General features: G+C 55.0%; 1 protein-coding gene across 7 annotated transcripts in view; it reads left to right on the plus strand.

Moving 5' to 3' along the window:
* CPNE2 (copine 2) overlaps positions 1–26,728 on the plus strand; it is a 52,334-nt gene that overhangs the window by 15,663 nt on the left and 9,943 nt on the right. For 3 of the 7 annotated variants that reach the window (XR_009537249.1, XR_009537248.1, XR_009537250.1), the window contains exons 1-12: positions 4,233–5,802; positions 8,154–8,333; positions 10,131–10,205; positions 12,108–12,179; positions 13,284–13,367; positions 13,657–13,746; positions 14,723–14,821; positions 15,345–15,431; positions 17,196–17,255; positions 18,532–18,665; positions 20,799–20,853; positions 25,611–25,662. Coding sequence is in view for 4 of the 7 variants with exons in the window: in XM_060131931.1 (XP_059987914.1) it covers positions 5,548–5,802; positions 8,154–8,333; positions 10,131–10,205; positions 12,108–12,179; positions 13,284–13,367; positions 13,657–13,746; positions 14,723–14,821; positions 15,345–15,431; positions 17,196–17,255; positions 18,532–18,665; positions 20,799–20,853; positions 25,611–25,662 (1,243 nt within the window). In the remaining 3 variants the exon portion in view is untranslated. Of the gene's footprint in view, positions 1–4,232; positions 5,803–8,153; positions 8,334–10,130; positions 10,206–12,107; positions 12,180–13,283; positions 13,368–13,656; positions 13,747–14,722; positions 14,822–15,344; positions 15,432–17,195; positions 17,256–18,531; positions 18,666–20,798; positions 20,854–25,610; positions 25,663–26,728 lie in introns of those variants that run through there. The other 4 variants (XM_060131932.1, XM_060131931.1, XM_060131933.1 and 1 more) reach the window with 4 other exon arrangements.

Raw genomic sequence — 26,728 nt, forward strand, 5'->3', positions numbered from 1 at the left:
TGAGGCGACCCCAGGATCCTCTGTTGTCACCGATTAGACCCCACTGAGCAGGATTTGCTGCATGATGAAGACCCAGGAGCCCTCAGCCCAGGAGAGTAGCACCTTGAAGGGTGTGTGGGTGTGGGGTCTGAGTCTGTTATTCCCTCCTTGGCCCCCTGTCTACCACCTTGGTCTCCCTTGGCATCTCTGAGCTGTGTCTTCCAGCTGAGAAAGGGAGCCTAGAACCATATCCTCAACGAGTTTTCACTCCTGGTCCCCTTTACATACACCGTAAACTTCACACACCTCTCCCCCTGCCCCCAGTCATCAAGAATCGCTGATAATAGCACAAGCTGCATAGTGTCATTCTAAATGCTTTACCTCATTTAATCCTCGACATCAATACCTGATGAAAGCACTTTTGCTGTTCCTGTTTTTATAGAAGGGGAACAAAGACCAGAGAGGTTAAGTAACTTGCCTGAGATCACACAGCAGGTAAATGACAGAACCAGGGATTCAAGCCCAGCAGTCTGAGTCCAGAGTCAATGCTCTTACCCTCAGCACAGTACCAACCAGAGGACCGCACCCCTGTCCTCGTAACTGCTGCCAGCAAGACTGTAGAGCATTACTTGCTGCAGTTGGCACTGAAAACAGCATTTCATTTTTCAGGTATCTGGTTGAGCATGCTTTTTCAGAGGGCCCAGGATGCCCCCCAGTTCTGACAGGCCATCCCGCTTGTGCACTTGCCCCTGCAGTGGGGGGCACCTCGGCCCTGCCCCTCCCGTCTCCCTTTTCCCCATCTGGGTCTCCAGGTCTCCACCTCAGCCGCTGCCTCCCCCGCCCCCTACCGGCTCTCTCCCTGCACCTGCCTCTCTTCGTGTCTCCTGTCATTGCCCGTCTCTGAACTGGGGCCCCTGCAGGCCACCTTGGCGTCTCTTCTCCACAGTGGGTGGGATGCACAGCCGGGCTCCTGGGTCCTGAGCTGCTGGGGCCAGTGATGGGCGGGGAAGTGGGAGTAGGGCAGCCCTAGCTCTTAGCCTCAGCACCATTCTTCCCTGGCTTAGAAGCACCACTGCCCCCTTCTTGGGCCTTGGTTTCCACCTCTGTGAAATGGGACATGAACCCCTCTAGTGCTGGCCTCTTGGAGCAGTTATGATGGTTCCGGGACTGAGAAGGGGCTTCATGATCCCTCAAGTGCTGTGTGTAGCCGGGAGGTGGTTGTGATTCCTCTGGGGCTGCAGATTAAAGAGCCTGCCTGAGGGGCTCCCTTCCTCATTCGTTTGCCACAGTGTAGATGCTGCTCTAGGTGCTGGGGAAACAGTGATCCCTCCCTTCTGGAACTTACATTCCAGACAGTACACAAGGCAAATAGACAAATTAGTAAAAATGGTTGTAGATTGCATTGATCTGTGAAGGAACCAGTGTGGGGTTGAGACTGCATTAGCTTGGGTGACCAAGGAAGGCTTCTGAGGAGGTGACGTGAAGCTGACAACTAAGACCTGTCATGTGATGGGACTTCCCTGGTGGTTCAGTGGTTAAGAATCTGCCTTCCAGTGCAGGGGACACGGGTTCGATCCCTGGTCGGGGAGCTAAGATCCCACATGACGTGGGGAAAGTAAGCCCGCGTGCCGCGACGAAAGATCCTGCATGCTGTAACTAAGACCTGACACAGCCAAATAAATCAATTAAAAAAAAAAAAAAAAGTCCTGCCACGTGAAGAAAAGCATTTCTGGCAGGGGAAAGAGCAAGTGCAAAGGCCCTGAGGCAGGAGAGAGGTTAGCATATTTGCAGAGCAGAAGGAGGCCAGTGCAGCTGGGGCACAGGGAGTGACCGGAGAGTGTGGCATAAGGTGGGGTCAGGTCAGGCCCTGTAGGCCTGGGGAGGATTCAGATTGTGTGACAAGGAAGGGCAGCCACTGGGAGATTTTCCGCAAGAGCTGTGGTAGCATCTGATTTGCATGTTTAAAGACTCCCTCTGGCTCTGGCGGGGCATGGAAAAGAGAGAGTCTGGGGGCTGGGGTTGCTCAGGGAGACCTGACATGGGCCAGGGAAGTGGAAGCGGGGAGATGGGGTCGATGCTGGACGCATCTTGGCGGTGGAACCGACAGCAGTAGTAGGATATGGGGGGTGAAGGAAAGAGAGAGGTCAAGGAGGATGGGTTCCTAGGTTTCTGGCTAAAACTGGAATGTTCTAGACCTGTGACTCAGCACCAGAGTCTCCAAATCCTGTTCTTCTGCCTAAAGGGTAAGATGTCTTAGGAGCCGGGCCAGCGGACCCTGTGGGAGCTTAAGCCTCCGTCTTGTTCATTGTTGAAGCCCGAGAGTGCTCAAGGAATGTTTGCTGAATGAATGAATGGGAATTCCCAAGCCCTGCCCGCTCTTTGCCTCAGTTAACCCATCTGTAAAAGGGACTGCTAGTTTTGTATCCCCGCCTTCCAGTTCCTTCCCCGGGGCTCTGGTCACCCCAGAAGGCCTGGGTCCATCTGGGCCAGGAGTCAGGACCATCCACGAGCAGGCCCCAGCTCCCCAGGCCCCCTCTCCAGCCTGCAACCTCAAATTACCTGTACTGCGGTGATGCGCCAGGGAGCGTTTCCATCTTGCCTAGATGCGCATGGCAGGCCCAACTCTCCCTTAATGACACCTTGCCTGCCTGCCCTCCTGCTGGAGTAGGAGGGGAGGGGGCCCGGCCCAGCCTAAGCCGTGGTTTCTTTTTCCATTGCGTCAGGCCTCAGGGTCTGGCCTGCCCGCCCGCTGCCGGCTGGCACAGAGGGGCCCACTCTGACCCCCGCCTGCCCCAACTCCAGACATCATGTGCTCCCCGTTTCGGGGATCCAGAAGCTTCCAAGCAGAGGGTGAGTTGGGGATGGGGGACCTGCCCCTAGCTGGGGGAGGAGTGCCCCCTGCCCCGCCCACTCATCACTCACTCTCTCTGGGGCCTGCAGGCTGATCCAGGTGGGGCCACAGTGGGCTCTGAGGACTGTCCCCTGGGCCTGGCCCTCCTGGCCACACCCTCAGCCAGGCTGGAGCCAGTGAGGGGTAGGAGGAAGTGCAGTAACCTAGGCGAGGGATGATGGTAGCTCAGACCAGGGGGAGGGCGGGGGAGAAGTGGCCCCAGAGTGTCCGTACCAGCGCTTGCCTTTGCATCTGTTGGCCTGCGGGCATGTGTGCGCGTGCGTATCGGTGTGACGTGCGCAAGGAAACGTGGGAACCTGGGTGTGTGTACCTGATACCCCTCAGGTACGGGATGAAAACAGAGGTGTCTGACTTGGCAGTATGGGGGATGGTGGCCCAAATGGCATCTAGCATGTCATGACGGGGGCCTGTGAGGTGGAGAGGGGTGGGTGAGCTGGAATCCACCCCATTAGTGATGATGGGAGAGACAGGGGTGCGGGCAGGGTAACGCCAGAGGAACTGGTGACCTTGGGGACGCCGGGGTTTTCTTAGCCTCAGGCTCCCTTTGGCCTGGCTGACTCCCCAGATGCCCCCACCTGGTTCTAGGTCCCCACCATGCCCAGCAGTCCCCTGGCCCTGGCCAGAAGGCCGTACGTTGGCCTGGGAGTCTGGAAAATTGGTTCACAGCCTGCCCGTTTCCTGACTGTGTGACATTGTACAGGTGACTTCTGCTCTGAGCCTCAGTTTCCTTATCTGCAAAATGGGGGTGACTCTTGTGCCCCCCACCCCACCCCAGGTAGTTGTAAGCATAAACAGGTGTTCTCTCAGCTTCTGTGTGGACGAGTCAGCCCCCAAATACTTACGCACAAAGGCCAGGTTCCAACTCCTTGACTAGTATCTTATCCCCTGACTGTCGAGTGGGTAGCTGGCCCTGCGCTGCCCCAGAGGAGGGAGGTGAGAGGAGGCCATTCCTTCTGAGAGCATGAACCCACCTGACCATGCTGACCAGCCCTGACTACAAGCTGAGCACTTCACCCGCATGATGTCTCTGATCCTTATTCACTCTGGCGGGGCAGTTCCTAAAATTGCCTCACCCTCCAGCGGGGGACACTGAGGCTCGTTCATTCACTCTAGAGTGTTGACTGAGTGTCTGCCAAGTCCCAAGACCTATGCCAGAGCTGGGATCCTGTGGTAAGAAGACTACCCAGCTCCAGCCCTCTAGGACCTCATGTTCCAGGCTGGCTGAGAGCTGCGGAGGGCAGCCAGGTCCTGCGGGCTCCAGGCTCCCAGAGGGAGCTGGGGCTTTATTCGGAGAGCGATGGAAGTCTTGGAGGGTTTTTTTTTTTTTTTTTTTTTCTTGGAGGGTTTTAAGCAGAGAGGTGTCATGGTCCAATTTGTGTTTTTCAAAGCTCACTCTAGTCCCTGTGGGGACAAGGGGTGGTTAGACTAAGGAGAGGCAGCAGGGAGGCTGGCGAGGAGGTGGCTGTGATCCAAGCGGGAAGGACCGAGCCACAGTGGCATTGCTGGGCCCGCTCCCTCTGCCTCTGACCCCAGCCCCTCGCTGGGCACACGCAGCCCCGGTGTGCAGGAGGCCTGCGCGAGCGCGGTCCCCTCTTCCGCTCCAGACACAGCGCCCTGGGCATACCTGACAGGGAGAGGACCTGGACAGTGACAAAGCCGGTGCTCAGCCTCCTCCCTCCCACCGTCTGTCCCTAGAACAGAACCTCATTATAGTCACACGAGCCCAGAGCATCAGCACAGCACTGCAGTTTGCCTGCAGTATTTATTCTTGTCGTGTAAAAACTAGTTTCCATCGGAGGGGCTGGAGAGCTGCGTGTGTGCCGCAGGGTGGCCGTGCCGAGTCAGGGAGGGATGAGCAAATCTGTGACCCGCCGCGGGGAGCGGGGAGTAGGGATGTCCAAAATGGACATCTTGCCGGGTGGCTGATGCTGGAAGGCGGGCCTGGGTGAACTTCAGATGTGCCAGTGGAAATAAGATCTGACCACACCTCGTAGGACTGTGTCATGATGTGTCGTTAGCACATGAGGAAACTGAGGCACAGAGAGCTGAGGATAAGGACCAACTCAGGCAAGATCTGAGCGATATGGAGCATTTGTGCATGCGTTGATTTATACACGTACCTTTTTTTTAATTCAACAAATGTAAACTGAGTGCCTCCTATGGACCGGTCACTGTGCTTAGGCTGGTGATACAGGACGAACAAGACAGATAATGAACAAAGTCAAGTTTTGGATAAGTGACCAGAAGGTAGCTTCCTAGCGGCCAAAGCACTGAGGGAAACCTGAGCAATTACAAGCTCCGTCATAGCCGCAAGATGCCGATATGTCAATTGCTCAGGAGAAGCCCAGGTTTTCCTGGCAAAATGATTGGGATGCCTGTGTCCACTGTGATTTGTTGCTGATCTGACAGGGGCAGCTTGGACCTGTGTGTATCTCACAGGTAAAGATGGACCAAAGCAGAGAATGACTTTAAAGACAAACTAAACACACCTACCGGAGACTCCTTTTTCACGCATTTCCTGCATTCTTTCTCCAAGCTTTTGCCCATGTCATCCTCCCCACTGCCACCCTGCCCCACACACACTCCTTTTCTTCCATCTTTAACCACACCTTGAGGGTCAGGTGGTGACGCCTCCCCAGGGTGGAGTGGCGCAGCAGATGTCTGTCCCCTCTCTGACCGCCAATGCTGTCCCCTCAGACTGCGAGGAGCTGCTGCCGCCGTTTCCGACCCCCATGGCCTACATGCCGGGTGGAGGTGCCCCAGCACCGGGGGTGGCCCCCGTGGGCTCCCAGTACTGCGTGTGCAAGGTGGAGTTGTCAGTGAGCGGCCAGAACCTGCTGGACCGGGACGTCACCTCTAAGTCCGACCCCTTCTGTGTCCTCTTCACAGAGAATAATGGCAGGTGGAGCGAGGTGAGGCCCCTCTGTGTGCAGCTGCAATGGGTGGAGGGTGGCTCGGTCACTGGGGAGGGGCTCTCACTGTATCCCAGGGACCTGGGGTCAGGCCCTTGGAAGTACTTGCAGTGTGGGCCAGGGGTTACTTAGAAAATTGTTATTCTGAAAATCAAATTTTATTTAAAATGTTTATAACAGTACTTAAAATAATTATATTTGTGTTTATTATAATTCATAGATTTATATTTATATAATTTTATATTTAGTGTTCTGTAATATTTTAAGTTACTATAATATACAGTTAAAACCTTAGAGTTTTGCAAAATGCTTGCTTTCATTTTTAAAATAACTTTCCCCTCTTATTCCTAAATGAGCACAGTCAGTGAGGAGCAAACAGAGAAATAGGGAACTCAGGCTTTGGTCCCAGAACTGGACCAAGACCCAGCTCTGTCACTCCCTGCCGTGTGGCCTTGGGCAGGTGGCTATCCCTCTCTGAGCCTGTCTCCTCATCTGTGAAATGAGGATTTTCTTTCCCTGCCTACCTTGGAGAGTCCCAGAGCTGGGGATGTTGATGGTGCCACAGCCAACGACTTCTGAGCTGGAAGACTTTTGCCTGAGGGCTGGGGAAAGATGCAGCTTAAGGAAGGATATTAAGAAATCCAAACTGTTAAGACTTTCAACGTTTAAAAATGGCTTTGTTTCCTATTCCGAAAGGGGTCTATATTCATTGCAGTAAATTTAGAAAATCCAGGTAGACCTAGAGAAGAAAATCAAAATGGTTGGGAACCCGCCTGTCAGGGAGAACCAACTGTTAATGGTTTGGTATCCAGCCTTCCAGACAGTTTTACATGCATATGAATTTTCCAAAATATGTTTCTATTTTTCATAGTTATTTAATGAGGCCTCGGTGGGCGTCCCACAGAACATACTGTGGTTTACAAAGAATTTCCACAGATGTTGGCTCCTTCTTATGATGCCAAGGAAATGGGCTGGGATTGTTGACCCATTTTACAGAGGAGAACTGGGGCCCAGAGCGGGGAGGGACTTACCTGTTTCACCGAGCATGTTGGTGGTACAGCCAGAAGTGGGAGGTGGGGCATGAGGTCAGCCGAGGATTGCTGGGGGAAGCCCCAGGCCTGAGGCCAGCATGTCCAGAGTCCCCTCTGACAGGTCTCCGGAACTCCCCCCACCCCTGCCCCTCGGGGAGTGATGTCCTCCCCCACTGCACCCACCCCCACTCATGACATGCCCCCCACCCTCCCTGACAATCTCGCTCCCACCCAGGCCAGACACCCTGGCTAAAAATAACTCAGGGCCAAGACCTCTTCCGTCCCTGCTGCTCTCTGGCCCTTGGAAATGGGATGGGTGGGAGGAAAAATCAACACAGCCCAGGCCCTAAAATAGACTGTCACCCAGACTCTGCGGTTTGGGGCCTCAGTGCAGAGAGGCCGGGAGGCGGGGTTCCTGTCCCAGCCCCACCAGAGACCCACAGTGCAAGGCCCTGCCCTTCCCCAGGCCTCGGTCTCCACACTAGGTAGGGGACGCTCGGTTCCTGGTTTTGACATTCCATGGTTTGAGGAAGGTACAGACACCTGCCTCCGGGGAGATGGGGAACCCCTGACCTCACCTCCCCACTAAGTACCCCTCCTTCTCTCTGTTTCTTCTCTCAGCTTCCATGTAAAATGTGGTTTGAAAAAAGGGTTCTCCCCAAATATAAAGGATGAAAGCCACAGGTGTCAAATCCTTTCATTTTACAGAAGGGGAAACTGAGGTCCAGGTGGGAAAAGGGACTCCCTCTGTCACTTAACCTAGGCAGGGACAGGGTCCGACCTCTTACCTTGGAACCTGGGTATGGAGTCAGGACCAGTGTGTTAAAAGTATGAATGGTGGGCTTCCCTGGTGGCGCAGTGGTTGAGAGTCCGCCTGCTGATGCAGGGGACACGGGTTCGTGCCCCAGTCCGAGAAGATCCCACATGCTGCAGAGCGGCTGGGCCCGTGAGCCATGGCCACTGAGCCTGTGCGTCCAGAGCCTGTGCTCCGCAATGGGAGAGGCCACACAGTGACAGGCCCACGTACTGCAAAAAAAAAAAAAAAAAAAAAAAAGTGTGAATGGTAGAGTCAGGACTGGATTCAAATCTTGGCCCTGCCCTCTAGCTGTTCGACCTTGGGTGACTCACTTAACCTCTCTGTGCTTCAATGTCCTTATCTGTGAGCTGGGAGTAATGATTGTTTCAGCCATCTGGGTAACTGGCCATGAGTGCCTGGCACAGAATTGGGTGTTTAGCAAGTAAGCACCATGATTCCCTGTAGCCCAAGAAGGGTTGAAACAGCTACTTGACTCTGACACCTGTTTCCCTGCCCTCTGCCAGTATGACAGGACAGAAACTGCAGTCAACAACCTCAACCCCGCTTTCTCCAAGAAGTTCGTCCTTGACTACCATTTTGAGGAGGTGCAGAAGCTCAAGTTTGCCCTGTTTGACCAGGACAAGTCCAGCACGCAGCTTGAGGAGCATGATTTCCTGGGCCAGTTCTCCTGCAGCCTGGGCACGGTGAGCCGGGCTCCTCCAGGAGGGCGGGGTCAGTGCGGTGCCGCCATAAGTCACCTGGCTCCCAAGGATGGGGCAGCCCCCTGGAGGGTCTGCTGCTGCCTGCTTTCCCTGGTCCTGTTTTCCCGCCTGGCTCCCGAGGTGGCATCACAAATGCAGACAGCCTTGGGGGCCAGCAGGCACAGAAAGGGGGAAGTAGGCAGGTGGGGTTGGGGCCAGGCTGAAGTGTTCCCCTCGGAAGACACTGAGCACAGGAGTGGGGCGCCCTGTGGCCAGAGCTGCTCAGTGGTAGAAGTAAGCAAGTGTGGTCTTGACTTCCTGGGATGGGAGCATCTGACCAGCAACCAAGACACCCACGATAGTCCCACTTGGTGGCTGGCTCACTGTGTGACCATCTTCCTTTCCCTCTGTGGGCCACACTTCCCCCTCCAGCTCACTCCTTGGTGAGCTTATGGAGGTTGCAGGGCTAAGAGCTCCTGATACAAGTTCCGATCATTGTTAATGGCTATGTGCCCTAGGGCGAGCCCCACACCCTTCTGAGCCTCACTTTCCCCGTATTTTACTTGGGGATAGTGATGAGCTCTCTGCCCAGTCCATAGGGATGGTGGGTGAATAAAACGGAAAATGCTTCGAGAGGTTCTAGTGGAGACTGAAATGCCCTGGGCCTTCCAGGAGATGATGTTCAATGAAAAAAGCAAGGGCCCAGCAGTTACGTAAGAAGTGGGGTGTGTCTCTCAGGGTCCCCGCCATGTGTCTACACCCTCAAAGGGTAACCGAGGAGAGAGCTTTAGGACCAGTGGGCAGGGGCAGGAACCGACAAGGGGTGAGGAAACCTTTACAGGGCTGACACCTGTCAGAAGCCCAGCCACCCCTAGCCTGGAGGGAGGGGCGGGGCAGGAAGTGGTGTTGCCAGGTCCAGGGGAGAGCTGTGGCCACCACAGGGAGGCCTCTGGACTGGAGCCGAGGCCGATGATGAGCAACAAAGCTTCCGCCAAGGCTCCGCCCAGCCCTTCTCCCCTCCTGCTCTCCTAGCTCCTGCTGGCACCCCCGTTGGCTGAACCCCAGCAAGCTGTAAGACAGGGGAGCCAGGTGATGCAGTCCGCAGTGGCATAGAGAAGGTGGAGAAGGGCAGAGAGTGGACCTAGGGAGAAAAAGTAGCACAGGGAGACTAGGAACATGCTCACATTGGCACAAAGAAACACTGGCCTTTTCCCCAAGAAACAGAACTGTGGTGGCACAAGGATGGTGTGGGAATGGGGTGTACAGAGACGGGTGGGAGGGAGACTTACAGTGTGTTCCACTTGTCCTTTCTATATTGTATTGATCCTTGAACTCTGTGTGAATGTATTCGCTATTCAAAGCAATGAAAATACATAGGAGTCGTCAGGGTTTGATCCTGTCCATCAGGGGTCACACCCTGAGGGAGGGTGGGGGTCTCTGGATGACTCTGGAGGAGGCAGTTACGTGGCTAACCTCCCTTCAGCAGTCTCCAGAAAGTGAGCCTTACAAGAGCCTTTTCCTGGGGACATCCAGGTCAGCAGAATCCGACTGCTGGGATTCTGTCCCAGCTGTGGGACCTCGGGCAAGTGTCTTAACCTCTCTGGGCCTCAGTTTCCTCAGCTGCCCCGTGGGGTTAGCAGTGGTTGCTGTCTGCCTCCCATGGCGGGGATCACGCAGGGGGAGGTTTAGCCAGCGCCTGGCATGGAGCATCGTGCTGTGAGCAGTGCCTGTTGAGGATTTTTTCCTCCCTGGGTCTCTTCCCCAGCCCTCAGAGTGAGTGCCTCTCCTCTCTCCCTCCAGATCGTCTCCAGCAAGAAGATCACTCAGCCTCTGCTGCTGATGAATGACAAACCTGCGGGGAAGGGCTTGATTACGGTACCAGCCCCGCTCCCCGCTCTCTGCTCTCTGCAGGCCCCCCACACACTGCCCACTGCCCTCCCCCATCAATGGGCCACTTCACTGGCAGATAATCACCAGCTTTGTTTGCAGTAAAAAGGCCCAACTTACAACTTAGCAACAGGTCTCTTAGCAACGGGCTCCTGGCTCCACATATGATGTGTTGGGGCTGCCAAACCAGGGAGTGGGGGGCACTGCCAGGGGTGCCCACGGTGGCTCCCCAGGCAGGGGCGCTACTCCTCCTCCCTGGAGGCCTCCAGAGCCCTCCCTGCATCCACTTCCGGCACTGGCCTCTTGGGCGACTTTCAGGCGTTTCAGAGCCTTGCCCACCGGAACTCTGCTTGTGGCTGCAATGCGCAATGATACCTGCGATGCGCAGTGATCCCTGTGAAGCGCAGTGATTCTTGCGATGCGCAGGCCCTTCGAGCGGCTGAGCTCTTCGGTCATTAGAATTCCGGAAGGCGGGGAAACCTGGTTTTACAGATGAGGGAACTGAATCCCAGAGAGGAAGTGCCCTTGGGCGGTTCAGCTAGTGAGGTTCGCTCCTAGATTGTCCCTCTTCAGAGCCTGTGTGACGCCAGGGGTTCTGGAGGGAGGAGGGCTGTACCTGTGTGTGTTCACAGGCTTTACTCCCCTGCCCTGGAGCCTTCCTGGCTTCCCACTGCCTGTGGAGCCATGCATTCCAGGCTGGGAGGGACCCAGCAGTCGCAGCTGTTTTTTACCCCATTCATGTCCATGGCCTGTGTTCAAGGCAAACTGAATTCTTAGCATACCCTGCACTTACCCCAGGCCCTCATCCACTGTTCCTGCCACCTGGAATGTCCCCTCCCAGCCTCCCCCATCTCTTGGGGTTTAAAACCTCCCCATCTAAATGCCTTCACAAGCCAGCTGCCCTCCACGTGGAAGCCAGCCCAGAAGGACCCAACCCAGTGGGTACGCCAACCTCCAGCATTTCCAGCAGTTCGCCTCCAGACCTGGGTTCTGTCCTCCTGTGAAATGGGGGCAGTAATAGGGCCTACCCTATGGGGTTGTTGAGCAGGTCTCAGCTGGAGGGGGGGAAGGGGAAGGGGAGAAGGGGCCTCTAGCCTGGCCTCTGTCTGTGGTTCTCAGGGTCAAATAGTTCGTTAGGTGAGGCCATCCCAGAGGTGTGGGAGCAGAGGAAGTCCTAGCCGAGGGAGAGCCCTGCCCACTTGGGTTGCTGTTGGCCAGAGGGCCTTCCCTGCCACTCTGGGGAGGTGAGAGGAAGAGGCCCAGAGAGGGTAGATGGCAGCCTCGAGGTCACCAGGTGGTGCATCACTGGCTGGCCTGGGGCAGAGGGCCATGGCTGATGGGGAGGGCATGGAGGATAGATGAGTGGTGTGAGCTGATGAGACAGCAGAGAAGAGCTCGGGTGGTCCCTTGCCTGCCCTGGGCCTCAGTTTCCCTGGCTGCACAGTGCAGTTGTTAGAATTTCCGACACCTTGGTGTTTTGAGGTGGTTGTGTGTGCTCCCTGGATCTGCAGTGGGGACATGAGAGGGTCTGTCAGGCTGCTCGCTGGCCCAGAGCCTCTCTCTAGGGCTCAAGACCACCCTCCATGTTTGGTCCCTGCTTCATCCCCCCCCCCCACCATCTCATGGCCCATCTCTTGAGCCACATTGGGGTCACTTTCTGATTCCTCATATCCAGAAGGGTTATTACCCCCATCTTCCAGAAGATGGAAACTGAGGTTTGAGGAAGACGAGAGACTCGTCCCAGGTCACCTGGCACTACTCTTCCCCACCACTCCCCTCCTAGCCCTGGAGAATTGACTCCTGGGGCAACCTGTGTCCAGCCTGCCTGAACGGAGGCCAGAGGGAGTCTCAGGACAGACCCCGACCCCCGACGTTCCTCTGGCCTTACAGATTGCTGCCCAGGAGCTTTCAGACAATCGGGTCATCACGCTGAGCCTGGTGGGCAGGAAGCTGGACAAGAAGGTGAGGCAGGCAAGGGAGGGGGCTTTCCATCAAGGAGCAGGAACCCTCCCCCAGCCCTGGGGTTGTGTGGCCTGGGGGTTCTGGCCACCACCTTCATTGCCCCTCCAGGGACAAGTCCATAGCACACGGCCCTCCTGCCACCCCAAATTAGGACTGCTTCACCACTGAGGTAGTGAGTTTCCTATCACTTAGAGATATTCAAGACATGGCTGGAAACCCACTCGTTGGGGCTCCCCATCCCACGTAGTGTAAATGCTAGGGTCCTTACAGTAACCTACAGGACCCCACCTGATGTGTCCTCAGCTCCCCCCGCCTCCCTGACCTCACCCCTTCTGCATTCCCTACTTTCATTCTGTTTTAGCCAAATCAGCCTCTTCATTGTCCTAGGATTAAACCAGGCACCGTCCTGCCTCAGGACCTTTGCACTTGCTGTCTTTTCTGCCTGGGATGTTCTTTACCCTGAATATTCTCATGACAGGCCCCTCTCTCACCTCCATGTCACCTCCTAGTGAGGCCTTCCCTGAAATTGCAGTGGTCCCTGATATCCCGCCCCCTCCTCCTTTATTTGTCTCCTTAACACTAATTGCTGCCTCATGTGTATTACTTACTCATTTATTTTATGTCTCCCCCTCTTGAATATAGCCTCTTTAGAGTCCATGTTTGCTTAAATAAATGGAGTTTTAAAGGACTCTTCTGCTAGGATAGTTTCAGTTTTTCAGAATCCCACTAAAATGAATTAAAATCCCATCCTGCTGGGTGCCTCCCTCTGCCCTGGGAACAATCTCCCTCTTGACGTCCTGCCCCACTGAAGATGCTGGAATTGTAACGTCTACAGGCTCCAGGTCTTAGGGTCTCTGAGCCCAAGCTCTGGTAACCCCAGGATGGGGCAGTTTCTCCCGGGGCTGCTGCTTGGTCCCAGGGGGCTGCAACTGCCCTGGGCGTCTGCTGAGCCCTGCAGAGGCTGAGGGGAGAGGGGCCAGGCTGGCTCTGCCCACAGCCCTCACTCCTGACGCCAGGTGTGGGAGGCAGTGGGGCCACACCCCCACCCCATCTGAATCCGGTGGAATTATGCCTTCCTCACCCACATCCTCCCGCTTCCTCCAGGACCTCTTTGGGAAGTCAGACCCATTTCTCGAGTTTTATAAACCAGGAGGTGATGGCAAGTGGATGCTGGTCCACAGGACTGAGGTGGGTGTGTGGGGCTCCAGGGGTCTCTGAGCCAGTGGGTCTGTAGTCCAGCCACACCCAACAGCTCAGGACGGGGCTAGGCAGTCACAGCCCTGCGGTACACAGGAAAACCTAAACTGGCCCCTAAAGGACTTGTTCCCTCCCCATCACAGGGATGCTCACTTCCATCCCCAGAGGCATGGCTGTGGGTCTCTCCACCTTGCCACTCCCTGTCCCATTGGGCTGGCCCCACCCCAGAGCTGTACTGGCCCTGCGCCTGAGTTCACCCTTGCCTCTCACTGTCCTGCAGGTGATCAAGTACACTCTGGACCCCGTGTGGAAGCCATTCACTGTGCCATTGGTGTCCCTGTGTGATGGGGACGTGGAGAAGCCCATTCAGGTGAGGGGGGCTATGGGAACCCTGCTGCCCACCCTACCAGCTCTGGCCTCCTGGTTACCTGAGGCTTCCTGGGGGTGCCTTGGCAAAGCTCTGGAAAAAGAACCCTTGTGGGGGGAGGGGCAGGAGACCTGAGTCCTTGTCCCAGGTCTGCCTGACCCTCTGAGTGATCTGGGCAGGGCCCTCATCTCTGTGATTCCCTTGTCTCAAATGGGAACAGAGTGACTGCTCTTTTTTTCCGGAGGGCTGTGTGCTGCTAGCTAGGATAATGAATGCAGAATCACCTTGGAAACAGCCAAGTGTTCTTGCTGTGATGAAGGTGATGATTACTAGTCTCTGAAAGCCCTTAAGTCCTCAGGGGCCGTGTCTGAGAGCAGACGAGGTGGGGCGAGGCCCTGAGACCATGTAGGGATCCCCAGGCAGGGCACCAGGAAACTTGGGGTCTAGTTCTGGGTCTACTACTGCCACTGTGAGACTTTGGGCAAGTGCTTCCCACTCAAGGCCTCAGTTTACCCATCAGTACAATGGGTACAACAATTCCTGCCTTCCTTCTAGGAGTGTCATGGCAGCTAAGTTAGAGAGCATATCAAGCTGGGACTTTTTGTGCCCATCTCAGGAAAAAAATAGCAGTCTAGGGAGGACTCCAGACCATGGTCCATGAGGCCAGGTGGGCCACCACCCAAGATAGATTAGCAGCCCAGTGTCAGGTGTGTGAGGTGTGCAGCTTCCTGCTCCAGAGGGAATGGCCTCCATTACTAGAGCGGGCACCCTTTCTCCTTTTCCCGGCAATCATGGAAGGCTTCCTGCAGGAGGCGGTTCAGGAGCTACCGGCATCATCCCAAGCCAGCTAGTCAGATCTGGAGGGGAGAGGGAGGTACCACCCCCCAAAAAAGGCATGGGATTTGCTCAGGGAGCTGAGAGGAGCTGGCGAGTGCCTCCTGTGGGGCAGCTCTGGGGTGACTCGCTGGACCCACTCCAGGTTATGTGCTATGACTATGACAACGACGGGGGCCATGACTTCATCGGTGAGTTCCAGACCTCGGTGTCACAGATGTGTGAGGCTCGTGACGGCATCCCGGTAAGATGTGCACATGTGCGTGACCCCAGGACCTCGGCAGGGGATGGGGAAGGGGCACAGGTTTTTGAATCAGGCAGACTGGGGCCCAGATCCCACCTCTCTGCCTTATGACCTTGAGCAAGACATTTAATCTCTCTGAGCCTCAGTTTCCCCATCCGTCAAGTGGAGGCAGAAGAGTAGAGTGGGAATTAAATGAGATTAAACAGGTAAAGTACCTAGTGCATAGTGAGTACTTGGGGGAGCTGTCTATTTAACTCTGAGAAGCCAGGCTCTGGGCAACAGTTCTGGGTGCATGAGTGGACATGACATGGATGAGTTGTCTGGGGATGGAGGGCAGATGCACATCTTCTGACCTTGGGCAGATATAGCTTGGCATGAGCCTAAGGTGGCAGGAAACATTTCTGGGGTGGGGGGCTTCCTGGAGGAGGCATGCTGCCCCTGTGGAGTAGATTCTGGGGCCCAGGAGAGGGTCAGTCCCCACAGAAGCCCCAAGCTGAGCTCCTCTTTCTTCTGTGTTGCCCAGCGGGAGTTTGAGTGTATCAACCCCAAGAAGCAGAAGAAGAAGAAGAACTATAAAAACTCGGGCATCATTATCCTGCGTTCCTGCAAGGTGAGCCAGCATGGGTGGGCATGGGGCACAGTCCTGGTTTGGGGGTCACACAGAGGTATATCGCTGCACAAGAGACAGAGCGTTGGGTTTGGAGCCGGCAAGGCCTGGGTTCAAATCCTGGTTCTGCCATGTCCTGGCACTGTGACCTGAGCTTAACCTCTCTGGGCCTCAGTCTCCTCATCTATAGAATGGGAAGGTTAACAAGATAAGCATGTAAAGTGTTAGTCTCATATCACATTCCTTTGTGGAAGTCAAGGAGGGCATGCGATGACCTTCCAGGGTTTCCTTGTTGGAGCGTAACTATAGGGAGTTACTGCTTCCCAGGCTTGCCCATTGCATGTTCAGCATCAGAGGGGCAGAGGATATCAGGCCAGGGTGACCTGTGCTCTGGCAGTGACACTAGTGAGGGCTGAGGTTACTGGCCCGTGGTGTAACTGGGGCCACTGAAGTCCACAAAGACAATGAAGTTTGCACCGGCAGTGGCCAGGCTGAGGTCAGGGGCCAGGCCCCCCTGGATATCTGGTGGCCACGTATCTGCTGGAATCAGGTAGAACGTTAAGGAAGGCAGCCCAGGCCAGAGCAGCAAGGACCCTGGATGCTGGGCCTGAAGGTTCCAAGTCCTGGCACTCTCTCTACCAGCTGGCCAACCCCAGGCCTCAGTTTCCTTGTCTGGAGACTAGGATTTACGTGAGCATTCAGTGAGGTCACAACGTAGCAGTGCCCTGTAGAAGTTAAGCTGGCAGGTTGCAGCATCAGGATTTCGGGTCCTTGTTTCTGAAACTTGGATCATTCACATCCCTCTTCATGATTTTTTCCACCTGCCTTATTATGTTTTGTATTCAGCCCCTCCTCCCCCCATTTTGGTGTCTTTTTTTACTTAAATACATTTATTTTGAAAGGAACCTTTCTAACGCCACCAAAATTGGAAGGCCAGTATCCTTTGCCAAAAGGAGGCAAAGACCATCCAAACAAACCATGTTTCAGCAGCTTTATTAATTATTAATTTACAGCAGAAGGCCTTGAGCCAGAGGCCTGGCATCTCTCTGTTCAAAGTTGAGGTTGGTAAGGGCTACACTGGGCCCTGGGACACTGCCTGGACTCATCACGCGTGTGTGTGTGTGTGAGAGAGACACTGCCTGGACTCATGCGTGTGTGTGTGTGTGAGAGAGAGACACTGCCTGGACTCATCATGCGTGTGTGTGTATGTGAGAGAGAGAGAGACACTGCCTGGACTCATCATGCGTGTGTGTGTGTGTGAGAGAGACACTGCCTGGACTCATCATGCGTGTGTGTGTGTGTGTGTGTGTGTGTGTGAGAGAGACACTGCCTGGACTCATCATGCGTGTGTGTGTGTGTGAGAGAGACACTGCCTGGACTCATCATGCGTGTGTGTGTGTGTGTGTGTGTGAGAGAGAGAGAGAGAGAGAGAGAGACACTGCCTGGACTCATCATGCGTGTGTGTGTGAGACACTGCCTGGACTCATCATGCGTGTGTGTGTGTGAGAGAGACACTGCCTGGACTCATCATGCGTGTGTGTGTGTGTGTGTCCCACCTATTGGTAACCATTGCTCTGAGTGCTTTGTTATAGAGGAATTTGGGTTTTGTTGTAATCAGATCAGGTCCATCTGCCTTTTTCCGCCTCCTTGACCCCTGTCAGGGCACAGAGCAACAACTCCCCAAAGGTCATCTGTGGAGTGTGGCCAAGTGAAGGCGAGCCCTCAGGTACAGGGCAGGGGCCCACTCACCCCTCTGATTTCTTCCAGATAAACCGGGACTACTCCTTCCTGGACTACATCCTGGGAGGCTGCCAGCTCATGTTCACTGTAAGGCTCTCCCCCATCCCAGCCCACCCCAGTGAGGATCCTCCCTAAGGGCTTGGGCCATGATTGCAGCAGGAGGGACTTGGGATAAACTTCAGGAAGGATCCTCCCCAGGGCAAGGGGTGTGTCTGGCCAGAGGAGAGGGTATAGGTGGATGGGCCTGAGTCAGGGCTTAGCTGCAGGTCAGGGCCTGGCTGCCCAGCCCTCAGAATGTCACTGGTTACACTTCCTCAGAAGGAAAAAAAGCCAAATTCCTCCCCACTTCCCTTCCTGCCTCATCTGCTATGCCCTCATCCTTGCTCACTCAGCTCCATCCACACTGATCCTCCCCCAACACACTAAGCTCTGCTCTGTCTTGGGGCTTTGCATTTGCTGTTCCCACTGCCTGGAATGCTCTTCCCCAGAACCTTCTCGGCTGCTGCCCTGCCATCCTGCAGGCTGTGACACAGAGGTCACCTCCCCCTGATGCCTCCTGTTCCTCGTCACTTCTCCTGTTTTATTATCTTCAGGGCACTCGCCACTCTGAATTTTCTTAAGTATTTTTCACTTGTCCCTGTCCCACTAGCAACTAGTGACTGTGAGTGTCCTGAGTGCGGGGCCACTGTTTTTTTTTTTCCCTCCACCCTCGGTGTATCACTCAGTGCCCGGCACATAGCACCTGCTCAGTATATGCTCATTGGAAGAATGAATTGTCACTCTGCCGGTGGCCTGGAGTGTATGCCCCATAGACTTCTCCCGTTCCTCACCCGAAGGGGGGCCTCAAGCCCAGAGGAGAACTCCTGCCAGGGTCCCATACTCTGCCCACCTCCCACCTAGCCTCCCTGCTCTCTATCACTGCTTCTGATCCCATGGGGGCTGGAAGTCATCTGCAGGACTATAAGGAGGTGCAGAGGATTGGCCTTGTTGACCTGTAACCCCACTGGTCACCATAGCCCCCCTCCCCTGCAGAGAGTGAAAAAAGGCCTCGAAATGGGAGTAGATGAGTGTGTGGGTTGGGACAGTGAGGGGGGGAAAAGGAATTTGGGGCTGTAAGTTGGCTTTGTGTCACATCTGGGCAATAGACTATGCTTGGGCAACAGGGAGCCACAGACGGCATTAGAGCCAGAGGAGTAATACAGTCAGACAGTTTCCAGGTTTTGGACCATCTTTTGGAAGGGTGGGTCAGGGCTGGGAGATGAAGTGGGCTTCCTGTGTCCCATCAGCCTGTCTGTTCCCTGGAGGTGAGATAGGGAGCTGGAGTCTCTGACCACGCTGGGTGGCCTTTTCCCCCACTCTGCAGGTTGGGATAGACTTCACAGCCTCCAATGGAAATCCCCTCGACCCTTCCTCTTTGCACTATATCAACCCCATGGGCACCAATGAATATTTGTCAGCCATCTGGGCTGTTGGGCAGATCATTCAGGACTATGACAGGTAAGCTTGGGGAGGGACTCTGACTAGTCAGCTTGGGCTCCATCCATCCTGGGAAGTTCAGCTTTTCAAAGCTAGAAGGGACCCAGAGATCATCAAACCTAGGAATGAGTAGCATAGGACATGCATGCAGTTACCTGTGCATACCTGTGGCAGACATTGCTAATCAACTGCTGATCTCTGACTTACTGAGCCCAGATCCATACTGAGATCCTTCTCCACACGGTACACCGAGTAAGAAAATGAGTCAGGATAGAAAATGTAATTTGTTTGCTATTGCTGCAACCTCCACTGTTAGAGCTGGGGGAAAACAGGCCTAGGATGTAGATAGAGAATTTATCCAAAGTCACCCAGATCAAGGAACTGGAACTCAGACATTTTGATTCCTGTACCCACCACCTAATGGTCTAACAGTCTCACTCCTGTTGGGAACTTCAGAGGAGCAGCCAGCATGTGTGGATCCTCTTCCCATGACCACGCTTCCTGGAGATGTTTGGGTGGGGTGGGGACAGTGGAGAGTCAGGGAAAGCTGTGTAGAGGGTGTGGCCACCAACAGGCTGGGCCAGATGCAAAGTCAAGAGGGCCTTGGAGGATCCAGAAGTCACATGAGGGTTGTGATGTCATCGTCACAGATGATGCTTGTTTGGACCTCCAGATCAGAGTGTGGAATGACCAGGAGGACACATGGGGAGCAGGGGAGAAAGGAGCAGGTCCCACAAATTTGGTAGGAACAAGAGCAGGCTCAGGAATCCTGTGTGCACTTCAGCCTCCTTGAGAGAGGCAGCCTAAGGTGCAGCTTCTGACTCCCAGGGGGCTCAGGGCCTAAGGGGTGGCTGTGACCCCAGGCCACATTAAGAGAGGTACGGCATGCAGAGCAGGGGAGGTGGAAGTCCCCACCTGCGTGGTCGGGTGGAGGAGCCTGCTGTTGCTGCTCCAGAGACCCTTGTATCCAGCTACCCACTCAGCCCCTTTGCTGAGCCTTCTCATGGGCATTCAGGCGTTACTGGACACTTGCTCCACCCCTACCCCTCTTACCCTCTTCCCCATCTCAGGGAGAGGCACTACCACTCACTGAAAACCCTTCACTTCCTTTCTTTCCCTCATCTCCCCCTTCATTCCTTCAGGAAATCCTTTCAAAATATGCTTGAATCCAGCCTCTTCTCCCACCCCTACTGCTACTGCTACCAGCCTGTTTGAGCCACCATCACCTCCTGCCCAGAGCGGTTCAGTAACCTTCTCACTGGTCTTCCTGCTTCTGCCCTAGTCCCTGACAGTTTGTCCTCCACACAGCAGCCAGAGGATTCTTCAATAAATACATGTTGAATGAATGAACAAATGAGATACAGTCCCTGCCCTCAGGGAGATCCCATTCGAGGAGGAAGATAGGGAAGAAATCAGTGGGGTTCCAAGAGACCAGTTTACATGTGAGACAGGAGCTATGGGAGCACCAAAGAGAGAGGCATCCTGGGGTCTCAGGGAAACCCACAGAGAATGGGCCATTTGAATTGGGCCTTAGAGGATGAGTAGGAGTTTGCCACAGGGAACAGATTGGGAGAGGTAGTTCAAGAAGGGGTGCAGTAGGATTGAAGTTGGAGCGTGAAGATGCCCTGTGTGTTTGGGGAACAGTGAGTAGCCAGTGGCCAGGGCTGGGGGAGTGGGGAATGAGGGAGGGCAGGTAGAAAATGAGACTAGGCTCTTGGGCTAGATGATGAAGGGTCTTGAACGCCAAGCCAGTGTTCTCATTTTAGAATTTTTCCCAGCCATAAAAGGGACGTCAAGAAACAGCCAGTACATTTCACTTGCATCATGACTGTGGTTTAGTGATTGCCAAGGTCCCCGTTTGAGAAGGATCTAGAAGCTGTACTCAGGCCCATGGTTAGGAGTGCTGTGGTTGATTAGCAATGTCTGCCATAGGTGTCAAGCCTTTTATTCACCAGATACCCAGAAGTGGGTTTGGGCTCAATAGATCATTCAAACAGAGCTTTTTCTAGAGGTGGTGAGCTTTTTCTTTTTGTCTCCGGAGGTATGCAAGGCAGAGTGGGCCCAGCCCTGGGTAGGGGGTTGGGAGGGTGAGCGTGGGTAGATGAGGCCCCGTCTGGTTGTCTCATAGTATTTTTTTTTCCTTTCTCTGATTAGTGATAAGATGTTTCCAGCTCTTGGCTTTGGGGCGCAGTTACCCCCAGACTGGAAGGTAAGTGAAGCCAGACTGTTTTCCTTTTGGCTGAGATGGGATTTGCATGTATGGCCTCTCTGGGATCTGCTTTGGAAAGGTTGGGCTATGGCCCAGCTGCCCTGCCTTCTCTGCGTTTACCCCAAACCCACACGCATTTCTCAGCCTGAACCTCATGCAGGCAGTGGGGCTAGAACAAGGAATAAGTTATGATATCTGTCCCCTGGTACCCCAGTCAGGTGGGGAAGATGCTAGATTTAGCAAATAAAAATACAGGATACCCAGTTAAGTTTGAATTTCATATAAACAAGTTGTTTAAGTATGTCCTAAATATTGCCTGGGACATACTTAAACTAAAAAATTATCCATTATTTATCTGAAATTCAAATTTAACTGGGCATCCTGTATACTGTCTGGCAGCCCTAAAGACAGGCAGTGTCATCAGTGCTGAACGGGGCAGCAGTCCCTAGAGGAGGGCCCCAACCTGGCCTGGGGGTATCAGGAAGGCTTCCTGGAGGAGGTCAGGTCTAAGCCAAGAGGGTAAAGGAGAGTAGGAGTTCGCAGAGTGACTTGAGGTGGTGATGTGGCAGGTAGAGTTCAGGGCAGAGAGAATAGCCTGTGCAAAGTCTGGGAGGCAGAGGGAGCAGGGTAGTTGGAAGAACTGAAAGAAGGTGGGCGTGATGAACTCTCCATGAAAGATGGGCGGGATGGGGAGAGATGTGGCTGGAGAGGTGGGGAGCCAGCCGTGCAGCAAGCAGTGGGTGGGTCTACATGGGGTGTTATTGGCATTTTTGAAGGCTCACTCTGGCTGCTGAGTGGGGACTGGCTGGGGTGATGGTGGGCAAGATGGAGGGATGGAGAGAAGGGACAATGTCCATTACAGGTGAAGAAACAGAGGCTCAATGACTTGTCCAAGGTTACGTTCAAAACAGGGAGCCTGAATTCCATCTGGGCAGGTGGACTCCCATGTCTGTTCTCAGAATGTGCTACCCTTCTGATGAGAAGCCTGGGGCTGTGGGCATAGAGGACTCCTCAATCTACATGTATGTCAGCCAGCGGCCCCTCTTGTCTGCCCTGCTGTACCACATGCTGTTTCCAGAGTGAGCGTTCCCCTCACATCCTCTCCGGAGAGGGCAGTTTTCACCTAGAATTTCAGGGAGTGGCTCTGTGGCCTGCTGGCCATTGTATGGTAGGGGGCAGGACCCTGTGGGACCACAGCTGGGCCTCTGGGCAGACACGGTGATGCCACTGGGGGCAGGGCGGGCTGGTGCAGCCAGGCCCAGCACTATCTCGTTGCTAGGACACCAGCCAGCTTCCAAAGAACTCTGGCTGAATGAGATGTTTTCTTGTGCAAAAGCCTCCTTGGAAATGTCACAGGGCAATTCTGGGGAGGCTGGGGCTTGGCCAGGCTGGAGTGCCCGGTGGTGCCAGGAGGGATGCTGGAACGAGGCTTGGAAAGGGCAGATGCTCTATCCCACCTCCCCCTGCTGCTGGAGCTGGCCAGACCTGGCCCCTCACCTTCCCTCTCATTCTAACTCACCTTGCCGTGCCACATGAACCTTCTTCTGTTCGTTCCTACCTCAGGGTCTTTGCATGTGGTCTTCCCCTGGCCTTTTGCCCCCTTTCACTGACTTCCCATTGCTGCTGCTTAGCCGAGAGATCATTTCCTCTAGAAGGACTACCTTGAGCGTGCGCACGTGGGGCCCCTCCTCCCTGCCTCGGAACTTTGTGGTCACTTTGTGTTGATTTGCTCATTGTCTCAGGGAGGGCACTTGGTCTCCTTCTTGCTGTGTCTGGCTTCAGGCATGCAGTACGTGATTGTTGACAGTAAATTTGGGGCCCAGGGGCCTGAGCAGGCAGAGGTGTTATTTCTCTGAGTGTGGGAAGTTGGAAGGAGCGTGCCACTCAGCTGCCTGCCCTCAGGACCTCAGTCCCTCCCTGGGCCTGGTCCAGGTGAGCCCCAAGAGGACCCCTGACCTGGGTAGTGGCTGAGGGACTCAGGAAACATTGGCCTTTCAAAATGAGCCAGAGTTGGTCAGATGAAGAGAGGGATCAGGCTGAAGGACAGGCCTGCACAAGGTCTGGGGTGGAGAGGAGCACAGTTTATGACTCTCCCCACTTCATAGATGGGAAAACTGAGGCTCAGAGAGGATGGTCACTCTGAGATCCCTTCGACTCTCTCCATGCCACCATCTACTGCCCTGCCAGGACCAGAGGGAACAGCCTCTTAAGTAACTCAAGACCATGGGCTGGGCCTGGCCAGGTGGGGTGAACGGGACCATTGATCGTCAGAAGGCAGCAGGGAGTCCCAGGGCAAAGACCTGTGGCTGGCCAGTCCCCAGGGGCCCCTAATCGGCTTGGGGTGGCCTCCAGGAAGCTTGTCGTGTTTGCTGGCATTTCTCGGGCAAACTAGGGCAGCAAGTGTGGGAGGGGGCTGGGCTGCTACAGACAACGTGAACTCCTGTCCCCCAGATCTGGTCCCGGCTCTGCTGTGGCTCACTCGTGTGACCTGGGCATTCCTTGGCCCCCTCTGAACCTCAGTTTTTCCACCTGTGAAGTGGAGCTGCTGGGTGGAGTAGATGACTTGGGAGGCCTCCAGGGTAGATGGGTAACCTCCCACAGCCCCACCCACTTGACCACAGGCCCCACTCTCCCCTTAATAGAGGGAAAAAAATGGAGAAGTTAGAATTTGGGTGGCTGAGAAAACAGAATTAATCCATCCCTATCAGGAGGGGGCTTTTCCCCCTTGGTCTGTAAAATCTCCTAAAATCTGATTTTGCAGGAAGTTGTTGGCCCAAGGGAGGCCTGTTTCCCTGGCAACCATTTTCCTCTCTCAGCCCCCTCTGTACAAGCCCCCCTCTTAGTCACTATAGAGGCTCATGAAGTTTCCATGGCAACAAGGACCTCCAGCCCCCACACCTGGAGCCTGGGCTGGGGACAGGGTGAAGAGGGCCCCTGGGTAGGAACAGGGCCCAAGAGGGGCATCAGGGGAATGGCTCTATGTCAAGCACTTAGGGCTGAAGGAGCAAAGAACAGAAAAGCCCATTCCCCTGAACAGGTAGGGGTCTTCTCCTCAGGCTGCCAGGCACAGGGCAGTGATGGGGTGAATTCCTCTGCTGAGTCCTTCCCGTCTTGGCCCAGAAGGGCTCCCCAAGGTCAGCGGCCCAACCCCTTTACCAGGTTTGAGGGACCTGGGCCTCAGGTCTGTTCTTCTGTGGGGCCTCAGCACCTGACTTCCCCTCTCTGGGCCTCAGTCAGTTTACTTGTAAAATGCGGATGTCGGGCTCGGTAGGGCCTCCCAGCACCCCTCTGCAGTGTCTCGGAGCTAAAGCGTCTGCCTGGGATTTGCGCCTGGACTGGAGCGCTCCTCCAGCCTCCGAGGGTGGGGGGTCCCTCCCCCCTGGACATCTCTTGACCCTCCCATTTAAACTCCTCAGGGGAGGAACACCTTCTCGGGTTAGTGGGTTTATGGATTGTGAGTTCAGGAGGCAGCCTGATTTCAGTTCTAGTCCCAACTCTCCCCTTCAGTAAATGGGGGAACATTCTGGTCCATTCTGTCTTGGTTTTACATCAGAAAAAAGGAGTAATACCAGGCCTTTGTCTGTTGGATTGTTGCAAGGAAGGAGTGAGGGGATGCTAGCAAAGCCCTGAACATAGACTGTGGCACACGGTTCACAGGGAAGGGGCCGAGTGGGGGTTTTGACGGAGGCAGCAGGGGAGGGAGGGAGGATGGTCCTACCATCTGAGCTCTGGCCTCTCCTGAGGCCCTGGGTTCTGCAGCCACTGAAGTCTGACCCACAGTCCTGAATGGGGTCTAGTTATCAGTCCCTCTGTAGGCCAGCGGCATCCGGGAGTGTGCAGGGTCAGCCTCTGATGATGCCCCCGGGCTAGGGGCTGGGTCTGTAGGAACTGGGACAGGGCTCTCTATTCCCTGCCCTTCTGGCCCCATTATGCTTCCTGAGTTTGGCTCGCTGGCATAAGGTGGGCTCCCTTCCAAGCACTCGTGCTTATTAGTAGGGTGGGGGAAAGCACTCAAAGCCTGAAGAAGTGGAACTCTAGTTATAGCCCCACCACAGTAAAAGCAGGTGATGAGGGAGCACTCCAACTGCTCCTTGAACCCGCCACCCTCAGATGCATCTCCACCCTACTCAAGGACTCTTTCTTTTCCCCCCGGCTGCTTTGGGTCTTCGTTGCTGCCTGTGGGCTTTCTCTAGTTGCGGTGAGTGGGGACTACTCTTTGTTGCAGTGCGCATGCTTCTCGTTGCAGTGGCTTCTCTTGTTGAGCTCTAGGCGCGCGGGCTTCAGTAGTTGTGGCACGTGGGCTCAATAGTTGTGGCTTTCGGGCTCTAGAGCGCAGGCTCAGTAGTTGTGGCTCAGGGGCTTAGTTGCTCCGCGGAATGTGGGATCTTCCCGGACCAGGGCTTGAACCCAAGTCCCCTGCATTGGCAGGCGGATTCTCAACCAGCGCACCACCAGGGAAGTCCCTAGGGACTCTTATAGTGGGGGCGAGGAGGCATAGACAGCCCTGACCCCCCGGAAGAGATTGGGGTGGTGTGGAAGTTTCTGTTTCTTCTGTTACTGAGGGTGGTTAGGCCTGTCTGTGGGTCAGACCCAGCAGTGGAGGTGAAAGCAGATGCAGGGGTATCAGTAGCCTTGACCTGGGGTCAGGGTGGCAAAGAGCCAGGTTCCCTCAGAGGGAGCCTTGCCTGGCAGCAGGTGGGCCTGGGCCCAGGTTTGGGCCAGGAGGCTTTCAGCTCATCATTTTCTCTGCATTTCAGGTCTCCCATGAGTTTGCCATCAACTTTAACCCCACCAACCCCTTCTGCTCAGGTGAGTGTCAAGCCCACCTGCATCTGCCCTGGGTTTACGCCAGGCCTGGCCATCTCCCTGGGCAGATGCGGGGGAGGAGTAGTGGTTTCTGTTCTTTTCTCTCCCCTCCCCTTGCACTTGCTCAGTGTGGCAGATGGGGAGAAGCTGGAATTTGGAGTCAGGTGGCCCTGGATTCAAGGCCAGCTGCTGCCCTTTTCTGGCTGTGTGACCTCGGAGAGATCACTGCACCCCACTGGGCCTCTGCCTCCTCACCTCCCTCAAGGAGGTGTGATACCAGGGGAGCTCACCTCACTGGGTGGTCAGGTGAGAATTAAGGGAAGTGCTGGCATAAAGCCCTGTGTAGACCAGGAGGAGGTGAGAGCAGCAAATTACACACCTGCCTCTCACCTCCCTTCTGCCCTCACTGGGAGGGCCCATTCTTGTCCTGCCCCACCGTTTCCCCACCTTCCACAGGGAGCCTTGGCACATAAGGATTGAGCATAGCCTGGGCGGGGGTGCTGGGCAAGAGGGAGGGGCAGGCAGCGTACGTGGTGTCTGTGCTCTCCCTGCCCCAGGCCTAAGAGGACTTCTGAGCCTCCCAGAGTCAGTTAAGAAACAGTGAAAGAGAAGGGGCTCCCAGGTGGGTATGGAAGAGGGTGGTTCCTGACACCATGAGAGCTTTCAGCCTAGGACTTGCCTTGGGCGTAGCATCTACCTTCCCTGGGAATCCCTGAAGCTGGGTCAGGTTTGTACTTGGAAGGGAAATGCATCAAGTCACCACGATGGGGATGATGCTGTAACTCAGAAGCCATGGGCCTCTGTTGGCTGAAAGCGTGGCCCTGTCCTCCTGCTGGGGCCTGTCTGGTTTGGAGTAGGTCTGCCGAGATGTTTTATCCAAGTTCAGATTGGTCAACCTCATCTCTGGCCAGAGGCCTTCTGGACAGGACAGCGGAGCAGGGGGGTATTCTTAGCCTTGTAACGGTGGCTATTTACAGAGCACCTACTGTCTGCAGAGCTGTGCAAGCATCTCAGTTCCCCCAGCAACCCTGAGAAGCCATAGCGTGTCCAGAATGGACCTCCAGGTGGC

The sequence above is a fragment of the Lagenorhynchus albirostris genome, chromosome 19 (assembly GCF_949774975.1).
Source record: "Lagenorhynchus albirostris chromosome 19, mLagAlb1.1, whole genome shotgun sequence".
Lineage (NCBI taxonomy): Eukaryota > Metazoa > Chordata > Mammalia > Artiodactyla > Delphinidae > Lagenorhynchus > Lagenorhynchus albirostris.